The sequence below is a fragment of the Haemaphysalis longicornis genome, unplaced genomic scaffold, assembly GCF_048455015.1.
Source record: "Haemaphysalis longicornis isolate Haplotype H1 unplaced genomic scaffold, Haemaphysalis longicornis Haplotype H1 scaffold_1, whole genome shotgun sequence".
Taxonomy (NCBI): domain Eukaryota; kingdom Metazoa; phylum Arthropoda; class Arachnida; order Ixodida; family Ixodidae; genus Haemaphysalis; species Haemaphysalis longicornis.
In genome coordinates this window covers 42818421-42843002 of record NW_027526203.1, presented here as the reverse complement: position 1 = coordinate 42843002, position 24582 = coordinate 42818421, and the positions used below count along the sequence as shown (strand labels likewise).

Genomic DNA, 24582 nt, shown 5'->3' with positions numbered 1-24582 from the left:
AACAGCAAACAGCATTTAATGAGCTGAAGCAGCGCATGCAAACACCGCCGGTTTTAGCCCATTTTGACGAAGACGCAGCGACCAGCATCTACACGGACGCAAGCAATATCGGATTAGGAGCAGTTTTAGTACAAAAGCAAGATGGTGCCGAAAAGGTTCTTGCTTTCGCAAGCAGGAAGCTCTCCCATGCGGAGTCGAACTACTCGGCAACTGAAAAAGAATGCCTTGCGGTTGTATAGGCGGTGTTGAAATTTCGGCCTTACCTGTATGGACGGCCGTTTCAAGTCGTAAGCGACCATCATTCACTATGCTGGTTGACGAGCCTTAGAAACCCTTCGGGGCGCCTTGCGCGCTGGAGCCTGAGGCTCCAAGAATTCGACATAACCGTCGTTTATAAATCTGGACGACAGCACTCCAATGCGGACTGTCTCTCCCGAGCTCCAGTAACGCCTGCAGACGATGAAGAATACGACATTCCGTTCTTAGTAGCTGTGAACACGACCACCATGTCCCAGAAGCAGCGCGAAGACCCAGAACTGCGGCCACTCATCGACTTTTTGGAGGGACAGACAAGTAGTGATCCAAAAGCCTTCACAAGAGGGTTGTCATCCTTCTCGTTGCGGAACAATGTGCTCTTTAAGAGGAACTTCACCCCTAATGGCAATACTCACCTCCTAGTCGTCCCCGCAACGCTACGCAATGAATTATTACAAGCGTGTCATGACGAACCCACCGCGGGTCATCTGGGCTTCACCCGCACGTTGGCAAGAATCCAGGAGAAATATTATTGGCCAAGGCTTTCCGTCACCGTTAGACATTATGTCCGGACGTGCCGTGATTGTCAACGACGGAAACCGCCACCGGGACGACCGGCCGGTTTGCTTCAACCAGTTCAGATTCCTGAAAAACCTTTTGAACAAGTTGGAATGGACCTTTTGGGACCTTTCCCACTTTCAACTTCCGGGAACAAATTCGTAGTCGTTGCAACCGACTATCTCACCCGCTACGCCGAGACAAGGCCCTTACAACGAGGAACAGCTGCAGACGTGGCCCACTTCTTCCTCGAGAACATCGTGCTCAGACACGGCGCTCCATCGATCGTAATCACAGACCGCGGAACAGCCTTCACGGCGCAGCTCATGGAAGCTGTCATGACGCTCAGCGGGACTTCCCATAGGAAGACAACCGCATACCATCCGCAAACCAACGGTTTGACCGAGCGCATGAACAAAACAATCGTGGGCATGCTCTGCATGTATGTAGATGTCGAGCATAAAACCTGGGATACCATTCTGCCGTACGTAACTTTCGGATACAACACGGCGCGACAGGAGACGACCCGAATGTCACCCTTCAGGTTACTCTACGGTCGCGAAGTGTCGACTATGTTGGACGCTATGCTACCACATGCCGACAGCGACGACCATGTCGACACGGAAGAGTTGACACGGCGAGCGGAAGAGGCACGGCAACTTGCTCGCCTGCGCACAAGCAATCAGCAACGCCATGACGCCAACCGCTACAATCTCCGCCACAGGCACGCGGACTTCCAACATGGCGACCATGTATGGGTGTGGAGTCCTGTTCGTCGCCGCGGGCTCTCAGAACAGCTGCTTAGACGATACTTTGGACCATACAAAGTTCTACGTCGGCTGAGTGACGTTACGTATGAAGTTATCCCGGTCAGCACTGTACCCGCAGGACGTCGTAAACTTCAGCCTGAAACCATTCACGTGGTGCGCATGAAACCCTACTATTCAATATGAGCCGACGTTCGCGCCGCCACACTCCGGGACTGTGCCCATTTTCTACCATTTTCTACGGGTAGCTACTACCATGAGCATCGGGACGATGCCCTTTAGAGAGGGGGGAAAATGTCACGAGTGCGTCTGCTATGAGACGGAGCCACGAAGACGACAACGACGAAAGGCTCCTCCACGTGGCGCGTGCAGAAGAGTTCGTGGAACAGCTCGTGCTTTGGAACGCTGATTTGGCTGATCGGCGCTTCGCGTGAGACCACGTCTTTTTGGTGGCTTTCTTTCTAGAGGCACAAGTTCGCCTAAATAAATCTCCGTTTGTCTTTGCCCCAACTTCGCCTGCTGCACTTCTTGCAACGGAACATTATTTTTGACTTTACTAAAGCCTTCGACCATGTCCGGCACAGCAAGTTTTGGAAAACTGAAGTAAATTAGTACAAAATCTCAAATAATATCGTTGGAAAGAGCTTATTTATCAAACCACAGTCAGTACATAGCCATCAACAAATCGGAACCTCAATGTCTGACCGTTTTTTCAGGGGTCCCACAGGTTTCCTTCTTGGGCCCCTTACTTTTTCTTGTATGTTTATTGACGTTGCTTAGTGCTTTGGAGATGGAGATAGCTAGTGCCATTAAATAAAATACAGGGTACCGTCATTGAGGCTTGCAACCATTTCGGTGTTTATCAGTGTTGCCAAAGTCCCGCTCCTTCGGCCTCACCGCTAAGATTGACCAGGTTATTTGTAAGCAACACTGACAAAGACACAGCAACACTGCCTCTTCGGAGTCACTTGTGCAGCTGAAATGCCGCTGAGCGCATTATTTTTTATTTGCGTTCGGAAGAAGGCCACTGGCGCGCAGCCCCAAAGCAGGCAGGACAACTTGTAACTACCACAGTTGACCGACAGAAAACTCATAAACAACAAAATGGCGGTACCCATAAACCGTCGCAGTGTAAACAAATGTCACGCGATGCGAACTGAGCAATGATCACGGCGGCAGCATTGAAGAACAAGAGAAAACAGTGCCGTCACTCTACAGCCTTATCTGGGGACACTAGAGTTACCGTTCGACTGTTTGGTGAGGATTGCGTTGTTTATTCAATCGTGCGTAATACCTGGGAATAATGAACACTAAATTCTTTGCTCTACAGTACATCTCGTTCGTGTGACCTGGAACTTAAAATTTAACACTAGTAAAACAAACTCTGTGAGCATAACTGAGAAAAGGTCACCGCCAGAATTCACCTACACAATCAATGTCTCTGAAGTGTCGCGAACAAATTCTATGAAATATTAGGCTTAACTTTCACGCATAGGTTAAAATGGGATGCCCATATTGATGACACGTGCACCAAAGCATTCGCACAATTGTGCTTCCTCCGTAGAAAATTGTCCGCACCACAGCCTCACGTCAAATTAGCAGCATATAAAACGCTCCTAAAACCCATCCCCGAGTACGGCAGTATAGTTTAGAACCCACATCAGCAATATCTTGTACACAAAATCAATAAAAATTCAGAATAAGGCACTCCGTTTCATTTGCTCTGATTGATTAATTGATTGATTGTAGGGTTTAACGCGCCGATGCAACGGAGGCGATGAAGCGGGCCGTAGTGGAGGGCTCCAGATTAATCATGACCCCATGCGCCAAAGTCTCGCGCACACGGGCGTTTTTGCTTTTCGCTTCCGTCAGAAAAGCGGCCGCCACGGCCGGAAATCGAACCCGTGTCCTCGTTCTCAGCAACATTTTTATTTTAAATATTCTAGACAGGATAGTGTAACTTCACTACGCATTCGAGCATGAATTCTAAACCTTGTCGCCATGTCGTTGTGTTTCTGCTATAAAGTTCATGTACGTTTTGTATCAGAGAGCTATAAACATATAGAAAAGTGGTTACATCCAACCTCCACATCGGCACTGGACAAGGACCAATCATGACAAACATATACGGCCATTTAACACGCGTAAAAATACATTCAAGTATTTTTCCCCTGATGCATTGAAACGTGGAACGTATTAGTACGACCCGATGTTACCAACGCCGGATCGTTTGACCGCTTTCTTAAGAAGGCAGAATTGCGGTTCAATTTATCCCAGGAACAGTGAAGGCGTTTGAAAAATGTGGACAGGTGCCGTGAATTACAATTGGAACATGGTCTCGTAAATTTACAAACATTTCTTCTTCCGGAAACTACCTGGCTGCATTGGTGTGCGCTTACATAAGTCCTCGCAATGGAAAAAGCTTCCTATAAACCAGTAATGGCTGTCATAAAGCCAGTAAGACATGGTGGTTTGTGATATTCACAATTCTTTGTTCCAGTTACTTACAACGGCTCCTGTACGTTATTTATTCCTGTTCTTGTGCCTAATACAGCCGAGATTACACGGCAAGCAGGTCGTCACCTGTTCTTGCGTGCATGCTTTTGATGTTACAAATTATTGCCTGGTTTTACCGATGATGTGTAGCGTTTAATAGTGTCTTACTCTGTTATTTGTGTTAGAAGAGTATGTACAGTGTTATTATAACTTGTTTTTCCCACAGCTGTTTGGAAACTGAATCGTACAGCTGAGAAAGCGCATATATATTTTTTGCATGCTTTGACAGCGACGTCGCCGATTTGTGATGTTTCGTTCATTTTACCGCTGAGTAGGTACCGACGCGCAGTGCACCCATTTTTGTATTCATGCATGTTGCGCGCCGCGACTGCTAACTTCCTGTAAGAGCCTGACAAGGGTTACAGTATTGATAAAAAATAAATAAGAACTCTCCACGAGGGAGGGGGTGGGGAGGAGGAAATCAGTTGCGTCCTGCACACGTGTCTGGCAGCGAGGCTGATACCAAAGGAATCCGCACTGCAAATTTGTGCACAGAAAGTATGTCCACCTGGAAGAGTGCCTTGTTAACAGAAAAGCTGTCGGGCAATCCATGGGCTACGGCGTCCGAAAATCCCCGACAAATAAAAAATATCGGGCGCACGTGAGCGCCTACCTCGCGGGGACCATCCGACCCTTAAAAAATAAGAAAACGCTGAGCGCTCGTGCGCGCGTGCCTCGCGGCGACCGCCCAGCCTCCCCGGCACCGTTTATCAAGCCAAGCACTGGCCAAGATTGGCAAAAAACTCCAGCGTTCACCGTAATCGTGGAAACACTTCCAAAAAACTGACGGAAGGTATACCCTTATAGCAACAAGAATGGAGTAAAAGTCGTTGCGGAAGCGAAGAAAAAGCAAATCCGCTGCAATCATGGACTTAAACCGTCGTAATAGTAGTGAAGGTGGCGCACAGCTTCGCTACCTTCACATCTTACTCGTTAGTGTGAGTTTCCTTAATTTTTAGTGCGTGGATTTCGTTTCTCCGCGACATTGTAAACGAAGCTCTGTCTGGAAAGTGCCAGAAAGAATAGGGGGCGGTCAAATCACGTCAACTTCGTCAACTCTTGTTGCCCTCAGCGGAACCCCAGTCAACATGCTTCGCAATATTGCCCGGAACATCCGCTCCTAAGCTGACGTGTTAACCGAGAGCAATAAACAGCATTGTTAATATCATGCTCAACTTGTTTACTGCGTCATCTGTACTGTTATTTTTTTTTTTTCTGTGTCATATAATAAAAACTTGACTACAATTATCATTTCAATATAACTAATAAGGTGTGACGGTATATATATTCAACCTAACTTGTCGGCGTCAAAAGCTATACACACTCGCCTATACCTTTTTTATAAAAGCGATAGCAGGCGCAAACAATGTTTGAGCTGTCGAAAACAAGCTCTTCATGAAAGTTTGGCGGGTACTGACAATTCCCGAAACACAAGTATTCCTCGTGCGAAATTCCCGATGAGAAGCTGGAATTCCCTACCAGTTTACCATGAGGAATTGGCCTTTGAAAAATGGCTTTTTGACGACTGCGACAATACCCATACGAGTCATATATTCGGAATTGTGTATACATCACAGTAAATTTCAGGACTTTTCCTCCTTCAGGAACGCATTGCCGTGTCTAGTGTCGCCGTTAGGGACGCGGCAAACTCTGATGTGCAAATTATGTGCTCTTTATATAAAGTACAGGAATATATTGCATATATACAAGACAACTGAGATAGCGCGCAGTGGGTCTTAGAGAGTGCTTGCCGGGGTCTAACCGGCGCCCCGGTACTGTGCCCGCGACCTGTAGCAAGTTGGACAGCAAAAACCATCTTGCTCTCAAAGTGCCAAACATCATGCTTAGCCCTTCGAGAGCAAGAAGGTTCAACCGAATTCAACTGGGCTCAACCCAGAATCACGTAAGCTGGGGGAGTTTAACGTTTGCCTGCATTTCCTATGCGAGCTTGGCTCTAGTGTAGCCTCTCGCTTTAACTCGTGAAAAAACATGCGACAAGTTCCAGCGCCAAAGCAACCTCCTTCGTCCGGCCAACAATTCATCTTTACCCATGCTTCGCTATCAAAACGCAGCGTAACGGCCACTGTTTGCCAGTGCTGCGCTACAGCTGCCTTATCATTCGCAGTCCGCGGAGCGGGGCTCGACTATCGCGCTGCCACGAAGAAGTCGGCTCTTTTCTTACTACATTTATGCTTGATAAATAAACTTTGACGCTGAAGCCGGGAATTTTAAAAACTGAACTGAATGCGGCACGTGGTGGCCAAAGCCAGTACTTCTGGTCATGAGCCGGAAACCTGGACATGTGATGCAGTGATAAATGCCGGCGCGCAAGTGCTCGCGACGCATATAATTCCAGCCAAGCTTTGCAGCGGTAACGGCCCCCCTTTCAACAGTGAATGCTTCCGAACATTCATGTCGCATTTCCGGATCAGCCATGTCATCTGTAGCCCCTACTACCCGCGCGGTAACGGCATGCAGAACGAGCTGTCCAGGAAGCAAAAAAGTTGCTAAAGAAATGCCCATTTTCTTCGCTCGCATTTTTCAGTGCCCTGTTGGAGTGGCGAAACACCCGAAGGGACGACCGCCTCCAGTCTCCCGCAGAGAGGTAGATGGGACGCCACACCAGGACACAACTTCCCGTGACCAACTATCACCTGTAGCCAATGACTGTTCCCCTAGAGGAAGTTCGACAACGACTACGACTCCAGGAAATAAGGCTCAAGCAGCGCGTCTACTACAACCGAGGTACCAGATGCTTGCGAGCTTGAAGAGTGGATCCAGAGTGTGTGTCTACGAGTCTCGTAGCAAAACATGGGCCCCGGCCGTGGTCGTCGGCCCTGCGGGTACAGCTATGTCTTACGTGGTATCTACAGAAAGCGGTCAGCAGCTAGTCGCACGAGTTAACACCTGAGGCCGACCGAAACAGATACGCATGACTCGCACGCGAAATTGGAGCCTGTGACACACATCCCAGAATACAACACAACAAGCACGAGTCTACGAAGAAGCGAACGGGTTCCCCAACAGCCCCGGCGCTACCCATTACTAGAATAACTCAACATTTGCATTGTTAAAAGTGAAAAACACCGTTTTTTAAAGCAAAGCTTTCTACCTCTACCCCCCAAGGGTTTTTTCGCGACCGTTGGTGTCACCAGAAAACTCCAGCGAACAATAAAAGAATTTACTGGCACCGCCGGGAATCGAACCTGGAACTAATAGGCTAACAAAGTGAGAGCCCGTCGTCTTACCGATTTAGCTACGAGACCACGCGAAGACGGGGAGTACAGGTGGTGTACTCACCAACCACATCTACGGGTTTACTACCTGCGTTCTCGCTGAATGCCACGTGAAAGCGTCACGCGACCACTCATGCCCGTCTAGCGGCCCTGTGCGCACGTTGCTCATGTGCCAAGAGTTACAAAAATTAAAGGCAGCTGGCACCAATGCATGGGTTCTAACTTCTGGTATGCCAATGAGCTAAAGCCTGCGGCCTCCAGTGTTCACGTAAAAAATCGCAGCTCCTTGTCGTCCGCCCTCACGCCAAATAAAGGAATACATTCAAATACTCCTTGATGGCCAGGCCATCACTCCAAGCCCCAGCATCAAGATCCTGGGCCTACATCTCAAGGCTAACACCAAAAGTGACGTCTCCTTCCAGCATCTCTAAAGCAGCATCAATCAAATTATACACATGATCAGGCTAGTTGCCACCAAGAAGCGAGGCCTAAAGGAATCCGGTACCTTTCGATTAATTCAAGCTTTTGTCCTCTCGAGAGTCACTTACGTCAATTCCCTGTCTTCTTCTCGACAAGGAAGACTAAATAATGATTAGAAAGGCGGTCGAGCAGACCATTGGTCTTCTCATGAGTGCGCCCACATAGAGGCTGCTTAGCACGGGGATCCACAACACGGTGGAAGAGCTGATAGAAGGCCATGTTTCTAACCAGAAGATCCGACTCAGAACTGCGGTGCGTAACTGCATGCTTCACCAGATTGGCTGGACAGCCCAGAATGTCACTCCGCTTGACGTACTACCAGACTCTTCGCGACCAAAACTAAAGATGCTCTTTTTGCTTAGAAATATGAACCCCTCACACGACGAGGGTCACCGAAAAACACGGGCTCAAGCGCTAAACACCACCCTCGGTGGGGATCATGCAGTTATCTACACAGACGCCTCCAAACATCGAGGGCAGCAATACGCCGTCATCGTAGCTACCTCCAGAACCAACCTCCTTGCGTATACCTCGCTTAGGACCCAAGAAATGACGGCAGCAGAACAGACAGCCATCACCTTGGCTCTCACTCAACCGGAGAGTAGTTCGGAGGGTAGTAACCGATTCCATGCAAGCCTACTAAAATAACCAGTCGAGTTGGGTGTCCGGACCTGCACTGCGCGTGCTAAAAAACCACTCCCCAAACGGTTACATACAGATCATCTGGACACCCCCTCACGCTTCAATGGAGGGCACCAAATATGCCCACCCGACAAGCCTGCGCTTTTACCTACCGTGCTATGGAGCTGCACGAGGACAGTCATCTGCTTGTCACGCTCATGGAGATAACACAGCATTATCGCCTTCTGAGACAGACCGTAGCTTCGCCTTACCCTGACCTTTCCAGGGAACAACAAACTACCCTACGGCTCATACAATCCGGGCTCCTTCCCACAGCCTACGCGTCTTCACTTAATGTATCCGAATCGCTACGACGCTGAATGTAAATTTTGCTCAGAAGGAGGAACACTCTGCCCCGTAATCGGGGTGTGCGACTTTAGCCCTGAGCAACCTCCTCTCTTTCCGGCAACTACCCAACAAGAGCAATAGGTGATGCTGCTGTCCAGGCCCTGTCTACCTACCCAGCTCCAGCGGGTGGACAGAACACAGTCCGCGCGGAATGAATATGAGCCCCACAGAAGAAGGAATCACTCCCCAGGGCTGCACTCTGGGCCGTTCAGAAACCTGAACAGAAGTATTTCTTCCGCTTCCTCCTCCTTCTCTGCCGCCAATCTCGCCGCCTCCGTCCGCGGCGCAGAGACGGAGAAATCAGATCGTCTAACAGCGGGTTGGAGCTTTAATTTTATAAAAAAGTGTCCACGCTTGTGCTACACCAATACAACTCAACCAAACACCGTTCATGCATCATGCATCAATTTAATCTTACCAAGAATATCTCTTTGAAGTAATAAATGGTGTTGTTAAGTGCAATTCACTTTTCTCTGGTTTTACTATTTGTAGAGCAATGTGAGTGAATTTAAGTGACGTCGCATGGGAAATCGCCATGGGTGCCGTTTACAGCTTTGCTTTCCAACCCCATTCACGGGGTGGATTGGCGCGATTTTTTTTGTTTTTTCTCTTCGAAGAAAAGAAAGATGTAACAGAGCGCAAGTACACGCCTGCAGCAGTGCTGCGCATGTCTCAGCTACAGCGGGCGCTTATCAGCTCGTAGGTATAAATACTTGCGCGTTGTTGAATACAGCCTCTTTTCCTTCCCAGCTGCTTGCCTGAACAACGTTATATTAAGGTAAATGGAGATAATCGGACGCACAGGACTTGGAAAAAGCAAGAAAATCGGCTCTAAAAGACTCACACTCAAGAGAAGCGGTTTTAGAATGCTGCGCATTAGAAGAGAATTGTCTGAATTTCTGCAATTCTTTTTAAGTGGCTTCATTTCATTCGCGCTTCCGTTATTAACGAGTTATATTATTGTACGCGGAAGCGTAAGGTCGCGGTTCAGCATTTTCAACATTTTCAAGGCCGTTCCCCAAACCCATAGCACTTGGGCATGAACGCACCCCTGTGCATCTGAAGTGTACACCGTATAAAACAATGCCACCAATAAATGGGTTCCATGGCTGCTCTTGCACTAACACATTTGTAATTTGTGCACTTCTGGAAAATCTTCATGACCTCAGTTTTCATGCAATGACGTTTTCCCTTTAAAATCTCAGTATTTCGCACGTGATTTATCAGGCATCAATGCACATACCACGAAATAAATAACTCCCAATATTCATAATGCCATGCTGCAAGCAAAGCTGTAAAGCAAGTATCTGTATACATTAAACCTATCCGGATCTTGAAGTGATAGTCTACGCATACAAGCTTGGGACATGAACAGAGAACCTAGTTGGGTATGCAAAGTTAAGTATTTTGCCATTCCCGAATTTATGAGCATGCACAAGTGTCAGATGAAAATTTCATAAACGACATCATGTCGAAGGAACGAGTTTTTCATTCCAACCAAGCGTGTAAGAAGTATTTTAGTTTGGCGTCTGTTGTGGCTCATGCCTCGGGTGTCTTGTAATCACATTGTGGTCCCCAATGCTGGTGTTCACGGAGTGCGCGCGTCCTTCCTCAGATTCACTCGTTTTGCTTTGCTTCTCTTTATCATTGTTTCCCTCTTTTTCTTTTTTTGGTTTCCCCGGAGGCACGGCACATACCAACGGTCGTCTCTCTCTTCTTGTCTTCATGTTTTTAAAAATTGCCGTGCTCCGCCATATTTTCGTAGATTGGGCCCAGCGGTCCACGAATGCCGGCGACAGGCCGAATACTAACAGTTAAGAGGCCGTGCATTGACCTGGCGCGACACGACGCGATACCGTGCGCAAAGGGAGGCGTAGGCGGGGAAGGGGACGCCTCAAATGGGCTCCCCCATTGGCTTTTGTGGGACCCCCCAAAGTCGCGGAGGCTGCCTACGCTTCAGATACAATAATGGGCCCCGCTTGCATTCTTGACCATGCCTCTGGAGACGGTCGGTAGTTAATCCTTGTTACCGGTGACGCGCATGTAAACTCAGTGCTCTTGGCGGCGTGTGCTTTGTAGTTTTTCCCTCCCGGAGACACCGGATGTTTTTGGGCCTTTCGCCACCCGTGAACTCGTCGCGTTTCCTGTTATCCCCACATCACGCGTTCATGCACTGTGTTCCTCCTTGCCTCTTTCTTGCCTCCTCCTTGCCACCTTGTTCCTCCCTCTTCCTTCCGTCTTTTTTTTTATGTTTGTCGCTTGATTTTGGCAGAATAAGCTCTGTATGGTGTGTGTGGTCGTTTGTGTGTTTGTTTCCCATGTGGCTTGTGTTTGGGGCGCCGCCCCCACTCTGAGTCCGTAAGATTTCACCCAAATCTTTCATTCCTGAGGAAGACCTGTCTCAGGTCGAAACGTTGGAAATAAAGTCTCCGTAGAGCGTACTTATACTTTGTGCGTATTCCTGCAGCAACTAAGCACCCTACTTCACGACTATATATATATACATATATATGTATATATATATATATATATATATATATATATATATATATATATATATATATATATATATATATATATATATATATATATTGTAGTAAGCATGTTGCGCCAATGAGAACTGTGATGAGCATCAGCCACAGCGGGCAAATCCCTTAGTGGGTTTTCAGGTTCGTTTTCGGTGGCGAAGGAACCCTTCGCTTGTAGAATTCGGCGGTGTTGGCAGTGAAGAAGAAGAGATGAGAAGACGATGACGGGACGAAAAGATGATGACAAACAGAAACTGTATTTACGCTTATTTACAAGAGTTGGTTACAGAAAGTTGATTACAGGGTTGGTTAAGCATGGCCGTCTTAGCGATCAACCCTCCGAGTTACGCCCTAGGTGCCATACCTTAGCGATAAACTCTGGGTTACGTCCTAGACGGCAAGGTTTACGTGCACTAAGCACGGAGGCTAGCTGGTCTCCCGCCCAACGCTAAGTCTCAGCTAAGTCTGCCGCTGGCCGTTATCCCCGGGAGTATAATCCCTCGTGTCCATTGTAATCCGGACAGCACATCTGATTGGTCAGGCCACCTCTAAAATCCACCAATCGTCGGGCCAAACACCGCCTTCCCAAATTCGCGCACTTCCCTCCTCTCCCAAGACGGAGGACGCGTACACGTGCGCGGGGCAGCTTTGCCACGGCCAGGGTGGCCACTAGGCGCCGCGGCACTTTCAAAAGCCGCTGCCCGGGCTTACGCACTCCAAGCATAACACGGTGGCCCCGAGGCACGCAACCCCAAAGCGGCGTTTTACTGCCTTAATTGGCCGCGCCCCTTCGGCGCATCTGAAGACCGGAGCCAGTCTCTTCTGAACTAGTCAGGCGGCCACAAAGAGAAGCAGGGGCGGCGTTTACAAAAGACGTCGTCCCGGCATAGGCACCATGAGAGTGACACGGTGACCTCGGAAGCACTCAAGGGCGCGTCGTTCAGTGGCGTCCAAAAAGGAAAGCCGCTTTCCCCCCCAAGCAAAACCAATTATGGCGGCGGCCATTAAGAGAAGTGAGGGCGGCAATGCGCGCGGCCGCGCGTCCCGCGCATCTTATCTCTCAATCTCCCTTCCTCCGCTATGCCCAAAGGCTGCAGCAGTCCTACACGCCCTACGTGGATATGCTGCGCCGGATGCCGCTTGAGGAAGAGGACGCGCTCGTTCATTGTCAGTCTCACGAAAAGCTGGCTCACCCCGTCTGCATCAACGCCTCGTTCGTGCATCCTTCTACCGGAACGCCGACTATCTCCTTTACAATTTTTGGTGGAGGCTGCGGTGCTGCTCGGGTCCCCATTTATCTACCCTGGAGCTGCGCAGCTGGACACTTCCCTCGAGGATGTCTCAAGGTAACCACCACGAGTCCCAACCTCCTGTGGCGCCTATCATCTGCCCTGGCACGGTCCGTTCACGGGATCCCCCCTTCTTCAACGGCACTAATGACCAGGATGCTGAGGACTGGCTCACAACCTTCAAACGGGTGAGCACCCATAATAACTGGGACAATAAACTCAAACAGAACAACTTCAGGCTCTCCTTAACCGGTGTCGCAGAGACCTGGTATAAGAACCACGGGTCTGATCTACGCACCTGGTCGGACTTGAAGACCAAATTTGCCAAAGTGTTCGGGCACCCCGCTGTTCGGAAACTGCGCGCTGAACAGTGTTTGCGCGAACGCGCTCAGCGCACGAATGAAACCTTTACCTCTTACATCGAGGCCATCCTTGTCTTGTGTAAGCGGGCAAACAACGCTATGACCGAAGATCGCAAAATCAAGCCCATTCTTAAAGGCAAAGACGACGATGCCTTCCAAATGTTGCTCGTGAAAAACCCTCGGACGGCTGCTGAAGTCATAAACACTTTCCAAGAGTTCGATGAACTTCGCAGAGAGCGGGCTCTCACTCGTAAGCCCGTGGAACACGACCGTTCCCTTTGCAGCTTGGCATCTGAGGATAGGGGTGTTCTCTCGACCCAGATTCGACAGTTTGTTCTCGAAGAGGTGGCTTGTCAGCTTTCTCTTGTTAGCGACGTAGCGAAGCCGCCTCAGACGGATTTAGCCCCAACCATAAGGAGCGTTATACAACAACAAGTGGCTGATGTACTTCCAAACACTCGACCGCCCAATTCCGCGGTAGCTCCAGTGGTATACGCCTACGTAACGCCGCAAACTACGATGGCAGCTCCTTTGACCTTCGTCGACCCAGTGCCACATAGGCCTTTCACCTATGCCGAGACCGTGGTACAACCTTTCACTGGAACCATGCCGGGACCCTTCTTTGCGCCTGCTGCAAGCCCTGTAAGTCATGCGACAGCCGGGGTTCAACGCGTCCGGTCCATGCTTGTCGCTCCTCATCCAGCGTCTACATTCGCGAATCCTTGGCGCACGGTGGATAATTGCCCTATATGCTATTCGTTTGGGATTGCCGGACATGTGGCCCGCTACTGCCGTCGTGGCATGACGGGCGCGCGCAACGCATCGTGGCCCTTACCCTATACGCCAACACCGCCAATGGAGCACGCTCCCACCCGGCTGCCGACGACTGCTCCGTCTGATAACCGCGACTTCGTCAGCCGTCTTTCTCTTTCCCCACGATGCCGCTCACTCTCACCCAATGTGCCGTCGTTCTCCCAACGATGACCCGGAAAACTAGAGGCAGCAGTTTCGGAGGCACAAACTGCGTCAACGTCGAAATGACTAAGTCCTCATGGTTCGCCGTGCAATGTAATCGAAGTGTGTGTTGATGGTGTTGCTAACCTGGCACTTATTGACACTGAAGCTGCGGTGTCTGTTATTGACGCGAAACTTTGCCGAATGCTACGAAAAGTGATGACACCTATAGGTGGTGTTACTCTCCGAACCGCTAGTGCACACCCGTTGGAGCCGCTAGCCGCATGCACTCCTCGGGTCACAATTCAAGGGGTTGTATATGTAGTCGAGATCATCGATTTGTCTGCGTGCTCTCAAAACATGATTCTCGGATGGGACTTTTTGTCGCGCCACCACGCCATCATTGACTGTGATCGCGCTGAAGTTGAGCTGTTTCCGGGGGTAGTAAACCCGCAGGACGGGACAAGACAACCGCCAAGTTGCGTGTCAACGACGATACGGACGTTCCTCCTGGCTCATCTGTGCTTGTGCCGTTGTCGTGCAACAGCATTTCTGACGCCACAGTCGTCTTCGCGCCATCCGGTCTTATTTGTGCTCGCAAAGGGTTGTCGCTGCCGTTCGCTGTTCTTGATATTGCAACTGGTGCCGGCACAGTGGTTATTTCGAATTCGACGTCGTTCCCTGTTACACTTTTCCGCGGCGAATACCTTGGCGTTGTAGAAGAAGTGCATGCCGGTCTAGTTTTCAGTGTATTCGAGGAATCGACGCCTGTTGACATCACCGCACTTGGTCTTCAGTCTACACCTGATGACACCCTTTTGAGAAGCGCCATTGACGACGACCTTTCTTCGGACGAACTTGACGAGCTACTTACTCTTTTACACCGCTTAACTTCATCCTTCGACTGCTACGACACCGCTTTGGGCCGCACGTCGACTTTGTGACATGAGATCGACAACGGCACGCACGTGCCGTTGCGACAGCGACCCTATCACGTGTCCTCCACCGAACAGCGTGTGATTGCTGCGTGTCCTCCATCAACAGTCGCGGACATGCTGAAACGCAACGTCATTCGACCATCCGTGAGTCCTTGGGCTTCTCCTGTGGTTCTCGTTAAAAAAGACGGCTCTATTAGATTCTGTGTGGATTATCGCCGCCTGAACAAAATCACGCGCAAGGACCTTTACCCGCTGCCTCGCATAGACGACGCGCTCGACTGCCTGCAGGGAGCCGAGTTTTTCTCGTCATTAGACTTGAAATCCGGCTACTGGCAAGTGCCCATGGCCAACGCTGATCGTTCAAAGACGGCATTTACGACACCCGATGGCCTTTACGAGTTCAACGTCATGCCATTCGGACTCGGTAATGCGCCGTCCACATTCGAACGAATGATGGACAACGTACTGCGGGGCTTGAAATGAAAAACGTGTCTCTACTATTTAGACGACATAGTCGTGTTTTCGCATGATTTTGAAACCAATCTCACACGCCTCAAACAAGTGCTAACATGCCTTGCCTCCACTGGTCTGCAGCTGAACCTTAAGAAGTGCCGATTCGCTGCTCGAAAACTCACCGTTTTAAGACACGTTGTCTTAAAAGACGGTGTCCTCCCGGACCCGGGAAAACTTCGTTCCGTGTCGGAGTTTCCGAAGCCAACCACGCTGAAGGACCTACAAAGCTTCATCGGCCTCTGTTCGTACTTCCGCCGCTTTATACGAAACTTTGCCTCCATGATTGCGCCTCTCACACAGCTTCTCGGCGGAAGTAAAGACATTGCCGAATAGTCCCCCGAGAGTGAGAGCGCCTTCTTAACGCGTCGGGTCCTTACATCACCACCAATACTGCGGCACTTTGACCCGAATGCGCCCACTGAGATCCACACTGATGCCAATTGTGTTAGCTTAGGTGCTGTGCTCGCCCAACAAAAGGACGGATTTGACGAATACGTGGTGAGTTACGCGAGCCGTACACTGACGAAGGCCGAAGTCGACTACTCCGTAACAGAGAGAAAATGTTTGGCTATTGTATGGGCAATCAGCAAATTTCGTCCTTACCTGTACGGTCGCCCTTTCGACGTCGTAACGGATCACCATGCTCTGTGTTGGTTATCGTCGCTGAAGGATCCCGCCGGCCGTCTTGGCCGCTGGGCACTCCGCTTTCAAGAGTACGATATCCGGGTTGTGTACCAATCCGGACGGAAGCATACAGACGCCGACGCTCTTTCTCGATCCCCGCTTGCGTCGGATATAGATAGCTTGTTCGCGGCAGACCACAGCCTGACCTCTCTCGCCATGACAGATGAGAAGCGCAAAGACCCTTGGGCTTTTTCGATCCTCGAATATTTGTCGCACTCACGGGCAGCTCCTGTGCCTCGATCACTGCGCCGTCATGCTGCCCACTGCACTTTTCGTCACCAGCTGCTATATCACCGGAACTACTTCCCCGAAGGTCGAAAAGGGCTACTCCTGATTCCTCGCCACTTGCGAAAGGACAGTTGTACTACGTTTCACACCGATGCGCAAAGTGCTCACGCTGGAATCCTAAAACCTACGAGCGACTCCGACTCCGCTACTACTGGCGCGGGATGTATACCTTTGTCGCCAAGTTTGTTCGATCTTGCCCAGACTGCCAACGTCGCAAATCTCCACCGCAGCACGTCAGTGGCCCACTCCAGCAGCTGCCGTGCCCAGCGCGGCCTTTCGACCGGGTAGGCATCAATTTCTACGGCCCACTCCCAAGCACAGCCGCCGGTAACCGCTGGATCATCATCGCCGTTGATCACTTAACGCGGTATGCCGAAACAGCTGCACTACCACCCGCCTCGGCTCGGGACGTTGCGCCTTTCCTTCTACGCCGTTTTGTTCTTCGGCACGTTGCTCCTAGCGAACTACTGAGCGACAGAGGCCGCGTCTTTCTATCCGGAGTCGTGGAGGCCCTTCTAGCCGTGTGCCACGTGGTCCACCGTAAGAGCACGTCCTACCACCCCCAGACTAATGGCCTGACCGAAAGGTTTAACCGCACACTTGACGATATGATCGCCATGTACGTCTCCTCGGACCACTCTAACTAGGGGCCTCGTTCTTCCTTTCGTGACGTATGCTTATAATATGGCCACGCAGGCGACAACAGGATTCTTGCCGTTCTTTTTACTCTATAGTCGTGAGCCCTCCTGCATGCTGGATACAGTACTTCCGTACCGACCTGACGCCTCCGAGTACGCACCACTGTCTGACATCGCTCGACACGCCGAGGAATGTCGCCAGCTAGCCCGACGATTTACATCGGAAGAGCAGCAACGCCAAAAGGCACGTCACGATGACTCAATTACAGCTCCAACATTTACGAAATGATCACTGGTCATGCTTTCAGTACCCTGCCCGACTCCGGGTCTTTCGTCGAAATTTCTTTCTCAATACCAAGTGCCTTACCGAGTACTGGAACAAACATCACCTGTGAACTATGTTGTTGAACCCGTAACCTACACCTCGGACCGCCGACGTCGTGGTCGCGAGACGGTTCACGTCCAGAGGCTGAAGCCATACTATGACCCGCTTGTCTTGTGTCCCCCGTAGGTCGCCAGGATGGCTCCTCTTTCCGACGGGGGTATTGTAGTGAGCATGTTGCGCCCATGAGAACTGTGATGAGCATCAGCCACAACGGGTAAATCATCCTACGTGGATATGCTGCGGCGGAAGCCGCTTGAGGAAGAGGACGCGCTCGTTCAGTGTCAGTCTCGCGAAAAGCTGGTCGTTTCGGCTCACCCCGTCTGCATCGACGCCTCGTTCGTGAATAAACAAGTCCAGCCTTCTACCGGAACGCCGACTATCTCCTTTACAATATTTATATATATATATATATATATATATATATATATATATATATATATATATATATATATATATATATAGAATCAGAAAATGGGAAAATGAGGGGCTCCGTGAAATAAGACAGAAAATATGGGTTGGCAGTCAAGAAAACCTCTGAAAGCAAAGGGGAGGTTGTGGTGGGTCATAGAAAGAGATGAAAAATTTTTGAGGCGAAAAGAAAGTGGTGAAAAAACGCCCGCCGGGTGGGATCCGAAGCCACGACCTCCAGAATACCGGTCTGGTGCGATCGTGGGTTCGGATCCCACCCGGCGGGAACACGCATAGTGGTCTGTCACAACCTTGAACAGTCTACCATACACGTATGGGCGAGATTTTGAAACGGGCCATATGATAGCCAGGCCCTCTTTCTCGGAGGCAGAGTAGTTTTTCTCCTCCTTCGACAGACCACGGCTGGCATAGGCGATTACCTTTTCGCAACCGCGTTGCTTTTGGACGATTACGGCCCAAACCTATATCAATGGCGTCCGTGTGCATTTTCATTTCGGCGTTTTCATCGAAATGAGCGAGCACGGGCGAGCTTTGCAGGCGTTTTTGCAGCCCGCAGAATTCTTTTTCTTGGTCGTTTTCCCAGCTAAAAGGGGTGCTATCTTTCGTCAAGCGTGTGAGTGGGTCTGCAATGCGCGCGAAGTTTGCGCCGAAGCGCCGGTAGTATGCGCAATGTCCGAGAAATCTTCGCACGCCCTTCTTGTCTTTCGGCCTTGGGAAGTTCGGAATGGCTGAAGTTTTTGCCGGGGTCAGGTAGGACTCCCGCGGCGTTGACGACGTGGCCCAAGATCTTGAGTTCCTAAACGCGAAACGGCACTTTTCTGGCTTCAGCGTTAACCACGAAGCACGAGTGGCCTCGAGTATAGAATCGAACCTTGCAAGGTGTTCCTCAAAAGTCCAGGCGAATACGACAACGTCGTCGAGGTATACGAAGCAAGTTTGCCACTTCAGGCCAGCTAGCACGGTGTCCATGACTCTTTGAAACGTTGCTGGCGCCCTGCACAGCCTAAAAGGCATAATCTCGAATTCGTATAGGCCATCCGGGGTTACAAATGCAGTCTTCTCTCGGTCTCTCTCGTCCACTTCAATTTGCCATTAGCCGGTCTTCACATCCATCGATGAGAAGTACTTGGCAAGGCAGAGGTGGTCGAGCGCGTCGTCGATTCGCGGCACGGGATACAGGTCTTTTTTGGTGATTTTCTTGAGTCGCCGGAAGTCAACGCAGAACCTTAATGTGCTGTCTTATTTCTTTACGAGTACGACCGGCGCAGCCCAGGGGATTTTCGATGGCTGTATAATGTCGTAGCTGAGCATGTCGTCGACTTGAGACCGGATGGCTTCTCTCTCGTATGACGAGACGCGGTACGGTGACTGTAGGGTAGGTCGGGGTCCATCTTCGGTTATAATTCGGTGCTTCGCTAGGGGCGTCTGACGTAATTTTGAGCTTGACGAAAAAAAAATCGCGCCAATCTGCTCGGTGAATGTGTTCGGAAACCAAAGCTGTGAACGGCACCCACAACGATTACCCATGCCACATCACATAAATTCACTCATGTCGCTCTACAAATCGTGAAACCAGAGAGAGGTAAATGTAGTTAACCACACCCTGTATCACTTCAAAGAGATATTCTTCCTCAGGGTTAATTATTGCATGAGTCATGAAAGGTGGTTGGTTGAGTTGTATTGGTGTAGCACATCAGTGGAAACTTTTTCTTTAAATAAATGCTCAAACCCGGTGTCAGACGATCTCACTTCTCCGTCTCGGCCGTCGCGGACGGAGGCGATGAGATCGGTGGCAGAGACGGTGGAGGAGGAGGAGAAGGAGCAGGAGGAGGAGCGCAAGGAGGAGGAAACACTTCTATTAAGATTTCCGAATGACCCTGAGTGTGGCCCAGGGGCGTGGTTCCTTCTTCACTGTAGCCCATATTCAGTCCGCGATGCCTGTGCCCTCTCCACCAGCTGAAGCTGGGTAGGTAAAGAGGGGCTGGACAGCACCATCTCCCATTGCTCTTGTTAGGTAGTTGACAGAAGGAGAGTGGGGTGCTCAGGGCTAAAGTAGCACACCCCAATTATATGGCAGAGTGTTCCTGCTTATGGACAAAATTTACATTCGTAGTCGTAGCGATTCGGGTGCATTAAGTGAAGACGCGTGGGGTGTGGGAAGGAGCCCGATTGTATGAGCCGTAGGGTAGTTCTATGAAAAGGTCAGGGTAAGGCGAAGGTGGAGTCTGCCTCCGAAGGCGATAATTCTGGGTTATGTCCCTTAACGAGACAAGCGGGTGACTGTCCTCGTGCAGCTCCATAACACCGGGGGTGAAAGTGCAGGCTTGGTGGGCGTATTCGTTGCCCTCCATGGAAGCGTGAGCCGGTGTCCACACAACCTGAATGGAACCATTTGGGGAGTGGTTTTTTAGCACACGCAGTGAAGGTCGAGACACCAAACCCGACAGGTAGTTCCGGTAAGCTTGTTGGGAATTGCTGACAACTTTACGAACGCCTGGTTGAGAGCTAAGGTTATGGCTGCCTCTTCTGCTGCCATCATGTCTTCGGTCTTGAGTGAGACCGAAGACATTATCATGCCATTATCGTGGAGGTAGCCACGATAATGGCATACTGCTGCCCTCAGTGTTTGGAGGCGTCTGTGAATATAGCACACGGGAAGCCACATGCTTTAGCACATTGGCGTACTAGAAGGGAGATGCCATGGGTTGGTGTGGGCTTCCTTTATTCGCTATCGCGTGGTATTCAGCGAGAATGCGGGGGTTAAGCCCATAGATGTGCTTGGTGAGTGCACCCCTTGTCTTCCCCGTCTCCGCGTGGGCTCGTAGCTAAATCGGTAAGACAACGGGCTTTGGCTTCGTTACTCTGTTAGTTCTACGTTCGAATCCTTGCGGTGCCAGAAAATTCTTTTATTTGTTCGCGAGAGTTTTCTGTTGACACCAACGGTCGCAAAAGGACCCCAGGGGGTAGGGTAAACAGCTTTACTATAAAATGCGGACCTTTCTTTGAGCATGTTAGAATTCTCGGTAGCAGTGGTAATACAGTGGCGAGGAAGCTCTTGGAAGCGTTTTATACTAAGCAGAAAGGGGGAAAGTGCGTCAGCGATACATCTGTGCTTTTGCGTCCAGCGAGTTTGAGTTTTTGAAAACGTCACTTTGATCATGTCCTCAGTTTCATGCGCCCCAATAGTGAACCAAAGGGCGCATGCTCCTAATGATATATGTATAAACATCAGACGATGCTTCAATGCATGCTAGTTGCAAGTGAGCGCTTGTCCCGCCGTCCTTCGTTACTGTTGTTGTCTAAGTCGCGCTCTGTTTTTCAGTCACAATACTAAAGAACTCCCCCGTGTTCCGCTGCTATGTCCCTGTGGACCATAAATCCCACCCCGTGCCTCTTCTTTTCTTGAAGTCTCCGGTACACTCAACTCCATAAAGCCTTCTCCTGTTCTTACAACATCACTCACACTATGATACCCGACCTAGCGACCGACAGCTCGTGTAATTGTACAGCTAAGCTGCCCTTGCTAGACAGAGGAAGCGCTGCGAACTTTGCCAAGTTCAGGTTACGCAAACAGTCTGTCTGGACTCGGAGATTTTGACTCCCTCTCCTGCATCTCTTACCTGACCGCCGCCATGGTCATGTGCCCTACAGCTTCTTGGGACTGAGGGTTGAGAGTTGTTTTGGTTAATCAGGAGAGGTTGGGACCAAATGCTGCATAAGGGTGTCGATATCTTTATATGATGAAGCAGTGCTGTTTGTGTCTCAAAAAGCCTTCCTAGCATGGTTGTACCTATCTGGTTTAGCGTCTCATGTATCAAGAATGATGGTTGCTTCCCGTTAAGACAGCACTCCAAACCTGCTATTCCTCGTATTGCCTCTACTGATAATACAAACAAGCTGCGGTTGTGCCGGAAGAATGACGTATCCAACGGGTCAATGGATGTGTCCTGCAGGCAGGCATGAAGAAATCATATCATATGATAGTGTATTGTTACGACTGTGGTGATACGTACAAATGATGTATTTTGGCTGCCTGATAGTCCGATATTGTTGAGAGCGAAGTCTCGTAATAGTTGCCGCACTAAGCTTGTGGATACCTTTGGATCCGTCATAAGGATAGCCGGTTCGAGCAGCTCTAGGAGGGATGTATCGTTGCTTAGGTGAAGGTAGAGGCTGCAGTACTGGGCTCTGACCAGTTCGTAGTCCGACTCCCGCACCACGGTGTCGAGGCACTCGTCGAAGGAGCCGAGCTCGACAGTGGAGCCAGTGAGCATCCCACTGGATACCTTGCCCGTAGAATCAGCCACTGCGCAGAAGGTACACTTTTTGCAAGGTTTTACCACATTTTCACTATTTGCAGAGAACAGGAATTTCCACAGAAATTAATCGCTCAGTGTGTTGCTAGCCCACTCCAATCATGTTTCCTGAATATCAAAAGGATTGTTTATCAAGGGAAAAAAAATTTGAGTCGACCTCCTGGACAAGCCTGCACAGCTTCTACCCCTCCCTACCCTCGTGGAAGCGACAAAATTGCCTCACCAACAGCGCTTTGACCTTACCCCTTAAAGGAAAGCTCTCCAAAAATGGGACCACCAAAACAGCCACACTGATATCTCTAATATGCCGCCTGGTCTTCCGCCATGGGAACGCACGCAACTCGGCCTACTTCATCGCCACCCCATAGAGCGACGTCGAAAACCTGTACGGGAGTAGTACATTGCCCAGTTGGCCCACGACAAAGGCTCAGAGGAATTAGACATCTTTACAGGTGCAGCTGTTTGCGGCATGAGCGAAGCAATAGCCTGGATTTGCACCGAAGACCCAACCTTGAATGGATCTCAGCAGATCAGCAACACCTACAGCTTTACTGACGATGTCGAGCTATTTGCCATTCTTGGAGCACTCCAACGAATTCAGACCTCCCAGCAACCCAAATTTCACCATTATCGCATCATTACCAATTCACATGTTGCCTTCCAAGAAATCAACAAGGCTTTATACCCATAACCTCACCGCCAACCACATTTTAAGCACAATTCAATCCTTGCACGGACAAGGCATTCATATTCGTCTTGCTTGGGCATCTGGTCACAGCTGGAGCGGCTGAAAACCAACAAGCACACAACGTTGCTAGGGAGAACCTTCTTTCGACTCCTCCCCTGGCTACCACGCCCGCTGACGAGATCTCCCCTATATCTTTATCCTGGTATCAAAAAAGACAGCAACTGCGCCAGCAAAGTCAACGGCGGCTCCAAGAAGCTACCCCCCCCCACCAGGCTTTCTCTCTGCTTCGATATCCCTGTCTAGGCAAGGCGAAATCTTTGTTATCAAGGCATGCCGGACGCCGCCTACATTCCGGACATTGTTCTCAAATGGCACCACAGCTGCACATGCCCTTCATCTGCACCTACGTGCAATTTCTGCGGTGCCGCTAATACCCTCCCGAACTTGTTTCACCTAATATGGTCATGTCCGACGTTCGAAACCAGCCTAGAACAGCTGGTAGCATATTCCCACCACCACTTACCAATACGGAGCACCTGGAGCGCCTGCGCTCCGACGCTACTCTTTTCGAAGGCGGAGGAATTTTTCCACTTACCAGTGGTCTTTATAAAGCAGTATAAAATGGTCTGACAGCCGGAGTAGGGCCTACAAATAGACAAGTTGTGTTTATATTCACATAAAACTTTCATTGAGGCTTTCGACTCCCCTTTTCTCATCTCCAATGACCCCCAGGGCCTCAGACCTATTTCTAAATAAAGTCGTTCATCCATTTATTTTGAGCACCTGAGTCTGGTTACGGGCTTTGAAGGCAAAGCCTGGTGATACTAATGATAAACCCCATCTACGGGGCAGTTCTGATTGTTATGTTGCGAAGATTACCTTTTAAACACACGTCCACCCGATGGCACAGCAGCCTAGCCAACCTACCGCCTTACTTAATTCTCGCGTTTTCCACCTTAATCCACTGCACTAATACATACTAATGCATCATCATCATCATCATCATCATCACCAGCCTGTCTACGCCCACTGCAGGGCAAAGGCCTCTCCCATTATTCTCCAATTACCCCGGTCCTGTACCAACTGTGACCAATTTATCCCCGCAAACTTCTTGATCTCATCTGCCCATCTAACTTTCTGCCGCCCCCTGCAGCGCTTGCCTTCTCTAGGGATCCACTCTGTTACCCTTAATGACCAGCGGTTATCTTGCCTTCGCATTACATGGCCTGCCCACGCCCATTTCTTCTTCTTAATTTCTACTAATATGTCTTTAACACCAGTTTGCTCCCTGACCCACTCCGCTCTCTTCTTGTCCCTTAATGTTACACCTATCATCTTTCGTTCCATTGCCCCCTGAGTCGTTCTCAATTTAAGTTGAACCCTCTTAGTGAGCCTCCAAGTTTCTGCCCCGTAGGTGAGTACAGGTAAGGTGCAGCTGTCATACACTTTCTTCTGTGTATGACAGCTGGCATACACTTTCTTCTCATACCAATGCATAGGTATTGAATTATTCCTAATCGTAAGTAATCGATTACGCACGCTTAGGAATTATTCCTAATCATGCGTAATCGTTAGCTCTGATAGAACCACGACAGCGCCTTCTGTGGCTCGGGAAACAGGATCGAACGAAACGAAGATGATTATCAGATTGTTTTCTGAGCGCGGCTTACCAGACGTATTGTTTTCAAC

General features: G+C 49.9%; 1 protein-coding gene across 1 annotated transcript in view; it reads right to left on the bottom strand.

Annotated features, from left to right (window-relative positions):
- LOC144166258 (nose resistant to fluoxetine protein 6-like) overlaps positions 1 to 24582 on the bottom strand; it is a 315613-nt gene that overhangs the window by 272650 nt on the left and 18381 nt on the right. Inside the window, exon 2 of the mRNA XM_077695828.1 lies at positions 21987 to 22195. Within this exon, the coding sequence (XP_077551954.1) occupies positions 21987 to 22195 (209 nt within the window). The remainder of the gene's footprint in view (positions 1 to 21986; positions 22196 to 24582) is intronic.